This window comes from Moschus berezovskii, chromosome 20 (genome assembly GCF_049115385.1).
Source record: "Moschus berezovskii isolate FMDL1 chromosome 20, NW_MosBer_1.0, whole genome shotgun sequence".
NCBI lineage: Eukaryota > Metazoa > Chordata > Mammalia > Artiodactyla > Moschidae > Moschus > Moschus berezovskii.
The window spans coordinates 61,658,838-61,672,660 of NC_142479.1; the positions used below are offsets into that span (position 1 = coordinate 61,658,838).

Consider the following 13,823-nt stretch of genomic DNA (forward strand, 5'->3'; position numbering starts at 1 on the left):
CTTCCTAAAAGCTGATCTGCCACCTCCTCCCTCCTCCCCTTTCTTAACTGCCCCTCTCTAAAGCCACTCAGCTGTGCTGGTTCTGGGAATGAAAATGTCAAGATGGAGCCTGAAACAAAGGAAGAGTGAAAACAATGGCACTGTGAACCTGAATTACTACTGACAAGGTAGCAAATCCTCTTCTGGACCAAGTGATTTCTAAGTAAAAGACTCAGACTAAACTGAAGGAGAACCAATAAAACTTCCCACTAACATAATTTAAAATAGTTTTTGCTGAAAGATGACTAAAACTGGAAGGAGTTTCAGCATTTCTTCTATCATTCCTTCTTCTAAGTACGAACAAGGTCTCTGAGGGCTGACCCAGCACTTTGCTTACTGTTGCCAGTGATCATCAGTATAATAATTGTGTGGTTTTCTTTAAAGCCCAGATGTATTGAGAAATGCATCTTTACTAAAAATGAATGAATGAATAAATTGATTTGACCATGCTGTGCAGCTTATAGAATCTTAGTTCCCTGACCAGGGACTGGACCTGCTCCCTCAGCAGTGAAAGCTCAGACTCCTAGCCACTAAACTGCAAGTGAATTCCCAATTACAATTTTTAAAGAATTAAAATTTTGGTTTTGGAAGGACTGATGCTGAAGCTGAAACTCCAATACTATGGCAACCTGATGTGAAGAACTGACTCATTTGAAAAGACCCTGATGCTGGGAAAGATTGAAGGTGGGAGGAGAAGTAGACAGTAGAGGATGAGATGGTTGGATGGCATCACCGAGTCAATGGACATGAGTCTGAGTAAACTCCAGGAGTTGGTGATGGACAGGGAGGCATGGCATGCTGTAGTCCAGGAGGTCGCAAAGAGTTGGACACAACTGAGTGACTGAATTTTGGTTTTGATCAATTCCTCAGTTACAACAATTGATAGGTGAATCCTACAGTCACAGATAATTAAATCTTTAATATTTCTACATTTTGCTGTTGCAGAGAAAAGACATACTCAGTAAATGACATTCAATCATAAAGTATATGGCATGAGCACAAAATCTGTGGAGGGCATGGGACTTAGCATGAGGATGGGTGAGCCTGTCTATCTGGGTACTGATATATGGGTGAAGTGAAAAGGGCAAGTCGCTCAGTTGTGTCCGACTCTTTGCGACCCCATGGACTATATAGCCCATGGAATTCTCCGGGCCAGAATGTTGGAGTGGGTAGCCTTTCCCTTCTCCAGGGGATCTTCTCAACCCAGGGATCGAATCCAGGTCTCCCACATTGCATGTGGATTCTTTACCGGCTGAGTCACATGGGAAAGTGGGTATCAAATCAGGACAGTATTCGGATCCAGGAGCACATTTAAAAGAATGATGTGTTATTTCAAAACATCAGTAATGGGAATTCCCTGGTGGTCCAGTGGTTAGAACTTTGTGCTTTCACTGCTAAGGGAGAGGGTTCAATCTCTGGTCAGGGAACTAAGCTCCTGCAAGCCGCAATGTGCAGCAAAAAACAGCAGTAATAAAAATTAAACATCAACATTTTTAATAATGGAAAGTTTAATCCCTTGCTTATTAAATTTATGAAGAAAAATTTTAGATACCAATTTAAATATGTGAAAGGGACACTCAGTTTTTTAAACTCCTTAGACAGGTAGACATAAAACATTCCTGACGTGCATAGTGCTTCTTGGAAGGTCTGGAACACGTGAGAAATGTACATTCTTGAGCCCCAGGTCAGACCTGCTCAACTGGGGACTGTGGGACAGAGCCCTTGAGTGATTCTAAGGCACATGATGTCTGGCAATCACTGGCCCACACCATGTCTTCATGACTTAAGACAGAGAGGAACAGTTCAGACCAGAAATGGACCGTCCACCTCAACACCATCTGCTTCCAGCCATGCCAAGGGTCACCAGGTTTGCCACATCTGGACCACTTGTGATAACAAAGTTACTCACAGAGAAAAGAAAAATGAGGCCTGAGCAACTCTTACTTAGGAGACACATGGCTTGAGGAAGAAAACATTTTAAACGGGCAACTGGTTGCAAATATCCCAATTTATCCACAGGTGGCATGTTATTTATATAAAAACAAAAAACTCTCAGTGGTTAATCTTCCCTAGAAAACATTACAGATCTTGTCCCTCTATTAAATTCGGGGAGGAGCAGGGGGAAGTGGAATCACATGAGGTGTCCCAGGTCTCCATCCCTTAATAGCTCAGTAAGGATTCAGAGGTCAACACAATCAAGCCTTCTGTTCCCCACCCTCTTTCAAATAAACTATCTCTGGGCACAGAGAGCTAGTCTGAGCCAACAGCTTCTGATTCTACTGCTTGAGGTCCTGCAGCTGAATCACAACAGCCCACACAGGGGATAGCATGCACTTCACACATCTGAGTGAAAACTCACTGCTAAGATGTCTGAATACAAGCTCCAAGGACCCAAAGATCTTGAGTTGACTCAACAGCCAGCCAGACTCCTACCCTTCACACTGCTCCGTGGAACTGGATGGAAGGAGGTTCTCTGTTTTCTGATTTAAAAGCCAAGCTCCCTTAGGCTCATCTATGTCAGAACATCCATGGGGAGCCATGTCAACAGGGCTCCTGAGGGCCTTCAGAACAAAGAGCACGGCAGACCATCTTCTGCCATCAGATACTCTCAAGCACCCCCTGCCCCAGGGGAGGGTACTGCCTCTGGACAGATCAGCTAGGAGAGCCCCCAGGGGACAGTACAGAAGTCAGGTTCCACCATCCAGCAGCCAGGCTGTTTCTAGGCCACACCTAGATGTCTACAGAAGGTGGGAGTGTTTTCATCTCTCTAGGTACTTAGAAATGCATTCCTCTTCAGGTAGCTCCTCCAATGGGAATTACATGGGAGCCAATTCCCACAGCTACTTCCCAGCTACTTCCTATTCCGTTTCCAACAGTTAAGAAATGCAAACATTTCTTCAGAAAAAATAAAAATGAGAATTGTAATAAAACGAAAACCTTGAACACCATGCTTCATAAAAGGAAAGCAGAGGCCCTTCACCCACGTCAGTAGCACCCAGTTACCCACGGAGGACACTGCTTACCATTGTTCACCTGGCCGTGGACAGCGGCGGGGATTGGCACCACATGAGTCCCATTTTGTGTTACAGTTTTTATTGGAAGCTGGTGCTGACCTAGAGGTGCCTGCTGCACTATGGTGACCGTCTGGACAGGGGTGGTCTGTGACGTCTGAATGATCCGGCCAGCAGCACCTAATGTGGCATGGCTAATCGCAGGAATAGGTTCTACTTTCACTAAATTCAAAGAAAAGAGAAAAAAAAATGACATCAATGGGTAGCTTACAGAAGAACTCTCACTAATTTAAAGTAAAGCAAACCAGGTGGCAAACATCCCTGCTCTGGCACAACGTTACGTAACATGTTAGCAAAGGGTCAGGTGAACGAAGCTGGCAGGTTTTTAAAAGCTTGAAAAACTGCCCAAAGTGACTGCTTCTGCTACTCACCTTTTACTTCTCTGTGGTCTCCATTCTCTTGTGGCTCCGCCTTAGGGGGGGCCAGCACAGCTGCCTGAGTGACCACAGCCTGCCCTGCGACGGTGTATGTGTTTGCTGGGGCCAGTCCAGCCACGCTGGTGACAGACACCGCTGGGATCTGGTGGACGACGTGCACCGTCTGCACCACGGGCTGCTGGGAAGTCGAGGTGGTCACAGGGGCGGCAACAGTGTAGGTGACAGGCTTGATCGTCGGTGGCAGTGGTCGCTGCACGGCGATTAAGACGGGCTGACTAGACAGAGGTGAGCCTGCCAAGGATGGGAGCGGAGGTGAGGTTCAGGTATCCCAAACCAACTAACTGACCCCTCAGTCGCAATCTAAAGGCTGATTTAAGAAAACAGGAGGTGGTCCCTTTCATCTGGTAATAATGCAGTCATTCACAATGAAAGAAATGATATATTTAATGGGGATAGTTAATGTATATCTAACTGCTAAAAATGCAATCTCTGCTTTGTTCAGATTTTCATTTTTTTTGCCACACCTTATGGCATGAGGGATCTTAGTTCCCCAACCAGTGATTGAACCCATGCGCCCTGCAGTGGAAGTGTGGAGTCTTAACCCCTGGACCTCCAGGGATGTCCCTGTTCAGATTTCTTACAACACCTCTTCCCACAGTTCTCTCCTCATGAAAAAATATCAACACAGGATATGGGAAGGAGCTGCCCAATGAGGCCTGATGGAGGGGGTCATGCTCCCTGGTATCGAAGTCTCCATCTTATGACAGAGAGCTGTCCACCAGCAGCTCTGCCAGCCTCTGCTCTTTCTGGTTTGGGCATTTGGGCTCCAGCAGCAGGAACTACAGATGGGGACTGGCAGGGGTTGTTGCCAGCATGGCCAGGAACTCCAAAATATCAAAATGCACATTTTGCCAACCAAGTAGGAACCATAACAGAATTACTTTGAACACATTTTCACACTACTTTTTTTTTTTTAATTCCCCAGGGCACACATTTTTATTCCACGTTACGACTTTGTATGTATACTAGGAAATATTCACCTATCTACTGAATAGACATTTATTTCCTGACAGTGTCCACTTTGTCTAATTTATGTTATTTCTTTTTGAGGGAATTCTTTTTCATAGACTTATGAATGATGAAACAATTGAGAAACAGGTTAATTCTAAAATTCTTCAGGTATCTATACATAAGAGTCACAAAAGAATGTCAACTGATTAGAAAGAAAAAAAACCAGAACACAGCGCAGTTAGCTTTTCAGAGCCTATCAGGCACAAGGTTCAAAGGGCCCAAGGTTCAAAGGGCCCAAGGCAAGGCCTCTGGCCCACATGCTCGTCTGACTCATTCCTCTCCCACCACACCTGCCCTCTGCACACCTTACCTGGTGCACTCTGGGCAAAGCGCGCCTCCTGGATGACAGCGAGTTTGGGCTGTGAGGCACCAGGCTCGGGCTCCAGAGGGGCTGGTGAACCTTCCCGGGACAGGCTCTCAGGGGTCTGGGCACCACTGGAGTGAGCAGACAGTACTCCAGCATGATTGGGAGAGGCTGGAGCACTTCTGTACGACCAAAAAGAAGACGATGGATTTTTTACGATAAAGCACTCATAAAGCTGCCCTGTTGTTTTAGTAAGTGTATATTGCAAAAAGGGGTGTTATTTGTCTTCTGCCAACCAACTACAGTTCTTAAGTCTTACTTTCTGTGTGACACCTGTGACCCGAGACAGACACTCAACAAGCCTGGCACGGCTGGGACAGAGCCACCGTGTGTAGGACGCTGCTGCTCCACGCCCAGCATGGGCCACACAGCATGGGGCGGGACTGGCTGCCTCCCTAAGCAGCTCCCAACCACAGCCAGGCAGCAGGAGACGGCAGCCTGCAAGTGGAGCTGGCTGGGTCTCAAGACTTACATTATAGTCATTTCTTTTTTCATTTAAAAACGCAGAGTAACTATTAATGAAGCTAAAAATGAAACAGCAAAGATGTAGCTTTAAAGAGCTTCTCACATGCCAAGGAAAAGGAAGAAACTATCAACATGGCATCGTCATATTGCCGACTCATCATATTGACAATATGCATTCAATGAAGCAACGATGCTACATAGGAATACAATTTAAATAAAACTTTATAATCTGAATTGTTTTAGCACTAGAAACAAAAATACGTGAGAGGCATCCAACACTTCTTTTTTTCCCAAATCCCCAGCCCAACATTTAATCATAATGCATTTGGTAATTCCTTCATTTTCAAAAGGAAAATTTACCAATACATCAAAGGTAAATCCACTGACCATTAAGTGAGGTCTTTTTGTTTATCTTTTTTCCTTACCTAGACGAGAGCGGTCCCAGAGGGGTTCTAAAGCAAGGCACGCCCCTAGGCCGTCTTTTCCTAAAAGCCTGCTCTATTAATTTGCTTTCAGAGGCAGGATCTATCCTCCAGAATGAGCCTTTGCCTGGTTCTTCCTGGGAACGTGGTACTTTGATGAAATAACGATTCAGAGAGAGATTGTGGCGAATTGAATTCTATGAAACATAAAAAAATACGTAGAATTCATATATTTCTTTGCTGAGAAATAAAAGTGTGCCCCAGTTTTAGTGCCCTGAAAAGGTCCTGTAGCTCTGTGCTGGAAGAAACCGGCCCTCCCCAAGGTGCAGGAGGAACTGCGGGGCATGACCACTCAGAGGCTGCCAGGGAGCTTCCGCAGCGGAACGGACACAAGGACATGGGGCACTGTGAACAGCACGGCAGGGGGGGCGCCGGAGGCAAGGAAGGGGACTGGGGCATGGAGAAGGGGTGAGAAATCTACACCACACGAAAAGAGGCTACGCCCAATGGGAAAAGCATCCACTTCTACCTTTTTACCAGGTAGGAAATCAAGGGCTATCACTGTGACCTCTCTCCTTTTGGAGACGAACAGTGTTGAGAACAGCTATCACTTCAAAATATTTTTTTTTTTCAAAATATTTTTTTTATCAGTACAAAATTAACTTATAGAATCCATCACAGCTTTTAAAATGAATTAATCTGCTATAAGGTATTTGGCAAACCAGAAAAGGAGAAAAAAAATGAGCCAAAGTTTGAGAAATATTATTGACACCATCTTTCAGTCAAAAAACTTCCATATACTTTGATACTCAAAATAATCTCGTGAAGCACATAGAGAAACTTTCTCAATTCCTAAGTCCATTCTTCTATTACAAAAAACTCAGCTCACAGTTTACGCATGACTTGAGGAGACCTCCCTGCTGCATCCAAATTGGAGACCTCCAAAAGCTCAGGAAAAGCTGGAAGTCATGTATTCAGATCATTTTGTGCACTTACATTAGTGTTTAAATCAAAAATTAATAGATTAAATTATTAAAATTTCAACTCAAACTAAAATTCTGGGTTATCAAAAAATTATTTCTAAGTTCTCCAATTAACTTTCTAATAGAACTGCCAGCCATAACCTGAAATTCTGAATTGCCAGAGGTGGCTCAGAAATCCAAGTAAGTCAAATACCGCAAGGAGATCCAACCAGTCCATTCTAAAGGAGATCAATCCTGGGTGTTCATTGGAAGGACTGATGCTAAAGCTGAAACTCCAATACTTTGGCCACCTCATGCGAAGAGTTGACTCACTGGAAAAGACTCTGATGCTGGGAAGGTTTGGGGGCGGGAGGAGAAGGGGACGACAGAGAATGAGATGGCTGGATGGCATCACCGACTCGATGGATGTGAGTCTGAGTGAACTCAGGGAGTTGATGATGGACAGGTAGGCCTGGCGTGCTGTGATTCATGGGGTCGCAAAGAGTCGGACACGACTGAGCGGCTGAACTGAACTGAAGGGACTATTCAAGAACCACACCAGTCACAGGCCACGACAAACCACCAACACCTATGGACATCAGTCATCTCATTGGCAAGATGAAGGGACAGGCTAGGCTGTGTCTGATTTGTGAGACTGTTTATAAGGAGATGTATATCAGAGTATTTCCATAACCAAAGATACTTGCTATGATGTTTTATCGCAGGGTCTGGCTGATAATCAACCAAGACCTACTGACCAATCCCTCCAGAAAACTGAATCTATTATTGGCGTCCTCATCAAGACAGAGAAGGCAATCCTCTGTCTGCACTCAGACCTTTCGAGCGTGGAGTAGAAGGCAGATCCTAAGAAAAAAGACTGAGAAAAGTCATCCCAGAAAATGAGAGTGGAGGACACTCGCACTGTGAACTGGATTTGAGGGTCCAGAGTTCTGGACTGCACCACGGGAAGCCGGCACTCAGACAGGAGCTCAGAAGTGACTGCCTAGCCAGTGCTGGGTGACATATGATAAAGGCAGTGCTGAGCTCCATGTGAAGGCTGGAACTGCACTGACTGGGGTGAAGTAGGTTCCCATTCATGTTGTTAGGAGGCGAAAGGCAGGTTAGCACAGTGGGAATCTGAAGGCAGGAAATGCTACTTCAGGGGACTGGGGTGCTAGGGCTTCTATTCACTGACAAAGGTCAGGACCAGGGTCAGCAACACAGCGGCTGTTACCTCTCACACCACAACAAGCTGTATCCTCAGTTCTTAGGTCAGAGAGTTGTTATTTTCTGTTCTGGACCCAATCTGCACCATCAAAAGAGGGCCTAAATTCTCCTCTACTCTGACAACAATCCCACAGACAAATGAGCCCAATTAATGGTCACCTGTGATTCTCCAGCCAACAAGACTCTAGAAAATATGAAGAAGTATTAAGAAATATTTGACACATACACAGAAATTGTATTTCTAAGGTAATTAAAGGCCTTTGTAATTTGATCAAACCAGGCTACACACATTAGGACCACACTAATTTGATTCCAGTGACTCAGATTATTATGACGTATTCAGAGAAAAGGTGGGTTATTATTTAAAACTAAATGTGAAGAAAAGGATCTTCAATACTTTACACATTCTCTTTCCTCCAAATTCTCTCCAGTAGAGACTGCTTCCCAGAACCCAGCTGAGGACGGGAAGGCGCAGCGCTGAGGACGGGAAGGCGCAGCGCTGAGGACGGGAAGGCGCAGCGCTGAGGACGGGAAGGCGCAGTGCTGGCCGCTGTGCCCGGGGTCCCGCCCTCCCTGAGCGCTTCCAGCCTTCCTGCCCAGAACGCAGCTTGTGTCTGTTAGCCCACTCAGCACCAAGCACTTGCCAGTGTGTATTTTGTGTAGGAAGAACTTGTAAAGAAATCTACAGGAAGAACTTTCTAAAGGAGAGTCCAATGTGTAGGGTGCAGATGAGCACAAGTCACTCCCTCTACTCTCAGAAACCAGCTCTGATCCTTTGAGGGGCCAAGAGAACCAGAATTCTCAAACTTCTCAGGCACAACAAATACCTCTATTCTAAGTAGGGTAAAATTATAAGTCATAACAAAATAAAACACTTCGGCATAAGCAGGCAACCAAAATAGATAAATATGCCATCTCCCCAGCTAGTGGCATTATTCAGACCATCTTGCTCTACCGTCAAATTTGCTCCAGATTAATTGAAAAGCTTTGCCATGGGTAGACTGCAAAATACATAAAGTAAGGAGCCATGGACTTCCATGAAGTGCTCAGAACTGGTATAGTGGGAAGAGTCCACACACGTCATCTTAGAAACTGAGGTAGAGGGAAGGATTCAAGCTCCAAGAAGCACAGCCCTGCTGCCGCCTCTGACCCCCTGGTGGCAGGATGCAGTCTGCAAACCCCCACTTGAAAAATGTGCTGTTCTGGTTGACAATTGGGTTTGTTTTTTTGTTTTCTTTTTTTTTCCTTAAAAGAAAAAGGATCTGGGTCTTTTATGAAACAAGGTTGCAAAACTCCTTTTGTTTTCAGCCAGGAAAGAGGGAACAGGAATGAGCCTTCCCTGTAGAGACTGCAAGTGCAGTCCCCCAGGATGGGCAGCTCAGAGTCCAATGACAGAAAAGGACACAGGCAGGCCTGCTGGGGACAGCAAGGCCTGCTGAGGACAGGAATCTGAGTGCATGTCCATAACTAAAGAAGGCTGGAGCAGGAAAAGTCATTTCTCGCTAAAATAACAGGAGCAGGGGCACAATGTCTCAGGAGCAGCCTTTCACAGGCAAGAGGCACAGTCATCCTTATGAACCTTTATCTGGACAGAAAAGAAGATGTTTCAATAAAAAGTGTTAATGACAGTTTGTAACTCTCAGTTCTAAGCAAGCTGTGAAGTCAATTTAGGAGCCAGCAGCAATCTGTGCTTATAGGGGTCACCTCCGTGGGCCTCACCTCTCTGTGACCACAGCCCCTCCTGACCTGACTGACTCCTCAGGAGACTAAGGCCAGGAATAGGTTGCCCTTCAGCCTTTAACAAGAAAACCTTGCAATGCACAGTATCAGTTCTCACATAAATGGATGCTACAAAGCACAGACAGGAAATACAACCAGGAGGGAAACAGAATGTTGAAAGTCTGGCCAGGTTTTTCAGAAACACTCCCATTACAGCCCAGCTCACTGCCACTTCAAATTATCAAAATTCTACACAGTGAGCTGCGTGGAACTCTACTGAGCTCCTGGACAGGACACTATGTGAGACCTCACCTGCCCATGCAGAGGAAGCTGTGTTCCATAGACACAGACTACTGTCTGCCTCTGCTTCCTCTGTTTTACATTTTCTTAGAAGCACAACCTCATTGTTACATATTAAACTATGGTAGTGAATACTGTCGGGACTTCCTGCACACCATCTTAAGGGACCTGCCAGGTAGCTGAATATGGAAGTGCTTTTCCTGAGCCAGCATTTCCTTCATGGCCACCCGGCCGAGAATAGGAAGGCGGGCAGGACACAGACGCTCCAGCCCAGGAGAGTGGGCTGGGTCTCATTTTGTACCTGTAGTCTTTACAGACTAAAGACCCTTTACAAAGGAAATAGTCAGGATTTTTATCATAACATGTTTATATATCTGCAGATAGAAGAAAAAAAGTCTTTACCCTCCATTAAACAGAAATTGGCTTACCCTCCACCCCTTGGCCACATTACTTGATTGTGGTTATGGTTCAACAGACGTACTTGTCAAAGAATCATATACTCATTAAGACTCAAAGGAATTCTGTGGCCATTCCTGATTACTTAATGAATCCAAAATTTATAAATGTATATTTCTTCTCTCTTTTGATATGCTTTTACTGTTCCACACTTCAAACTTACCCTTTCTCATACTGACTGAATTAGTGAGGTTCTACTAATTGCCTAGTAAATGTCTACACACACACACACGGAGGAAAAAACATATACAATGCAGAGGTTGAAAAACTAAATTAAAAAGCTAAACAATGGAAATACTATGCACCGATTTCCAAATGTCCTCTGAGGAGACCCAGATTCACAGATAGCCTAGGAATAGGCTTCAAGTACAAGTCAACAAGTAGGTAGGCTCCCCAGTTGAGTAGTGTTCATGTTTTGCATACTGGTGACCTGGAGGAGGCATCTTTTGAAGAAAAGGTTCCTCAGTAACAGTTTGAAAACCATCTCTGTGCAAACCTCAAAAAGCTATGAATGTCAGCAGAAGTTAATGAGGAAGACAGAAGACCTCCAAAGTAAAGGATGGGCAGGATTTTTAACTCTCCCTCCCTCACTGGTCCAAGAGAAACATCTCAAACGACCCATGCCTTTCCCATCCACGAAGACCATGACAGTAGAACCAGGGCTGAGATTTCCTCCAGAACCACTATTCCTTCTACTATGTGCTAACAAGGAGGTTAGAAAGAGCGTGGCACACTCCTCCTCCCTCAGCAAAGAGACCCTCACCCACCTCACGTTACCTGAGCCCCAGCTACATACACAGCCACTCCATGCCCCTCTCAGTTGTCAGCCAACATTTACAAGACATGTAACAGAAACATCTAATAGCAAACTGAAAAGGATTTACCTGCCAGCCCTTGTCCGCAGTCCTGTAGTAGGGATAGTTTTTTGTGATGTGCGTATAAATTCCATTTAGGGTGAGTTGTTTATCAGGAGCCATTGTAATCGCTTGTACAATTAATTGTGCATAGGAATAAGGTGGCTTTGAATCATCCTGTATTAAAAGTTAAAAAAAAGTATTGAAGTAATCAAAATTTTTACTAAACTTACTGAAGTTCAGGATTCTTGACATTTTTAAGCATTTCTATGATAATACTTGTCTTCCTTCCTAAAAAAGTAATATATGATGGGGAGAATTCCCTGGCTGTCCAGTGGCTAGGACTCTGTATTGTCACTGCCCAGGGACTGGGTTTGGCTGTGTGTGTGTGTGGGAGTGGTGGTGGTGGTGGATATAATATGATGGGAAAGCATTTGGAAAATTTGGAGGAAACAAATGAAGACACGTAGAACAGTATAAAAAAGAACATTAAAACCACAAAAGGAAAAAGTCCAAAGGGCAAAAACAAAAAGAGTAAGAAAATGAGAAAAACCCAGTAGAATTTCTGGACATCAGGAGAGTTCACAGCATGCATGCTGATCCACACCACAGGCTCATCATGTTGATCTCATGGTCAGGTGAAGAGCTGGGCCAGGCCAGTAGTGGCAAGGGGTGGGGTGAGCTGGCATATCTCCCAGGCCCTGGTGGGGGTTCTCATGCACACAAGGAGACGGGGCAAGAACACTGAACACCAAAGCAGGAGAGTGATGTCCACTCAGAACTGCCAAGAGTCCATCAAGGAGCGCCTCATGTAAGAAAACCCAAGTAGACGAGAGTACCAGGAGCCAGACTCAGGTGGGGTCCAAGGCATCCGGGCAGGTACTGCTCAGGTGTGCAGGGCTGCCATGCACAGCGCAGGAAGCTGGCACTCCTGGTCCCAGCGTACTCAGACACACCAGGGCTCTTTGCCACTGGGACAACTCCGAACTGCATACACGTGCATAAGCCCAGTGGGGAGAGGCTGCACCTCTCTCTGGCTGTGAACTACACATATCAACAAAACATAACGTTGAATGCAAACAGTAAACTGCAAAACAATACATTAAAGATGATACTCCTTATATGAGGTTAAGAAACGAACAATTTAGATGTTGTTTAGAGATAAACACAGTAAAGGCAGACACAGGCAGAGGACTGTGGCATGGACAAGGAAGGAAGGTAAAGAGCCAAAGAAGGGAACACAGGCTTCACCTGCACAGGCTAAGCTTAGTCCTGACAGCTGGCTGGAGCATGTTCTCTGCACAGAGAGACTGAATCACCCGGCACCTCACTTTCAAATAGCTGACATTTCCTGAGCACTTGGGTCAGGCACTGCCCTGTCTGTCCTGTGAATGAGCTCACCCTGAGTTACAGGACAGGGATGGTGAAGCGACTGAGCTGGAGTCCTACCAGGCAAGAGCATAAAGCCTTCCTCACTGTGCTTATGTTGTTGTGTAGGTTTATTTTTTAAATCTTTCTTCTATACATTTCCATTTAAAAAAAAAAAAAAAAACGAACCTGTAATAGACAGGAAAGCCCTGTCTATTACACCTGGGCCCACAATATATCCGTATCAGCCAAAAACAAATTTTTATAAAGTGACCAACAGTACAATCAATGCTAGGTCAAGAGAGAACACAGCCCACATCCCAGAAATTCCTCATGCCCCCCTTTCCCCACCGCCCACTTTCAACCTCCCAGAGGGCCACCACTTTTCCTGACATTCTGTACTAATCAGAACCCAGCTGTGACTTAAATTTTACCATCTAAGAATGCATCTGAAAACTATACAATTTGGTTTTGCCTGATTTTAAACAGGAAAATTTAATGGAATCCTACAGAGAGTGTCCCTGTGTCTGCGCCTGCCCAGTATCCTGTGCAAGAGGCTCCTGGCTGCTGTAGACAGATGGTGCACAGCCACGATGTATCCATTCCTACGAGTGTGACCTGTCCTACTACATGAATATACAACATTTTATAAAATGCATACTTAAAGTAACACTATGTCTGGTTTTATTCTCTTTTTTCACTTAGCCTTCTATCAAAAGCACTTTCATATCAGTAACTGTATCATGTAAGATCCCCTTACTTAATCAACTTTCCTTCATTTAGGGGCATTTAGGTTGTTTCCAATTTTCTGTTTTGTTTGAACTTTAGTTTGAGATTTCTGTCCATTTCCCTTAAATGAAGTCCTAGAAGGGGCATTACTGGGGCAAAGAATAGAAATAGGCAGGGTCCTACTGCAGGTCATCCAATAATCATCATCCAAAAGGGACTGATGTGTCCTCCTCAAGGTGTGTGCTCGTGTGCATATGTGTGCACACACACGTTCAGACATGCAAATGTGCAACCTTCAGCATTTGGGACAGCACTACTGAACTCCAAGAACAGTCTTCTAGGACACCAGGCACTTGACCCCATGAGGACCAAGGGTTCAAGCTCTTAGCACCTGGGCCC

The 13,823-nt window shown here is 45.0% G+C and overlaps 1 protein-coding gene across 2 annotated transcripts in view; it reads right to left on the reverse strand.

Moving 5' to 3' along the window:
* Positions 1–13,823, reverse strand: part of FOXK2 (forkhead box K2) — a 53,023-nt gene that overhangs the window by 10,296 nt on the left and 28,904 nt on the right. For both annotated transcript variants that reach the window (XM_088829235.1, XM_055408264.2), the window contains exons 4-8: positions 11,358–11,504; positions 5,813–6,006; positions 4,869–5,044; positions 3,482–3,778; positions 3,063–3,272 (exon numbers count right to left, since the gene is read on the reverse strand). In XM_088829235.1, the coding sequence (XP_088685361.1) occupies positions 3,063–3,272; positions 3,482–3,778; positions 4,869–5,044; positions 5,813–6,006; positions 11,358–11,504 (1,024 nt within the window). The remainder of the gene's footprint in view (positions 1–3,062; positions 3,273–3,481; positions 3,779–4,868; positions 5,045–5,812; positions 6,007–11,357; positions 11,505–13,823) is intronic.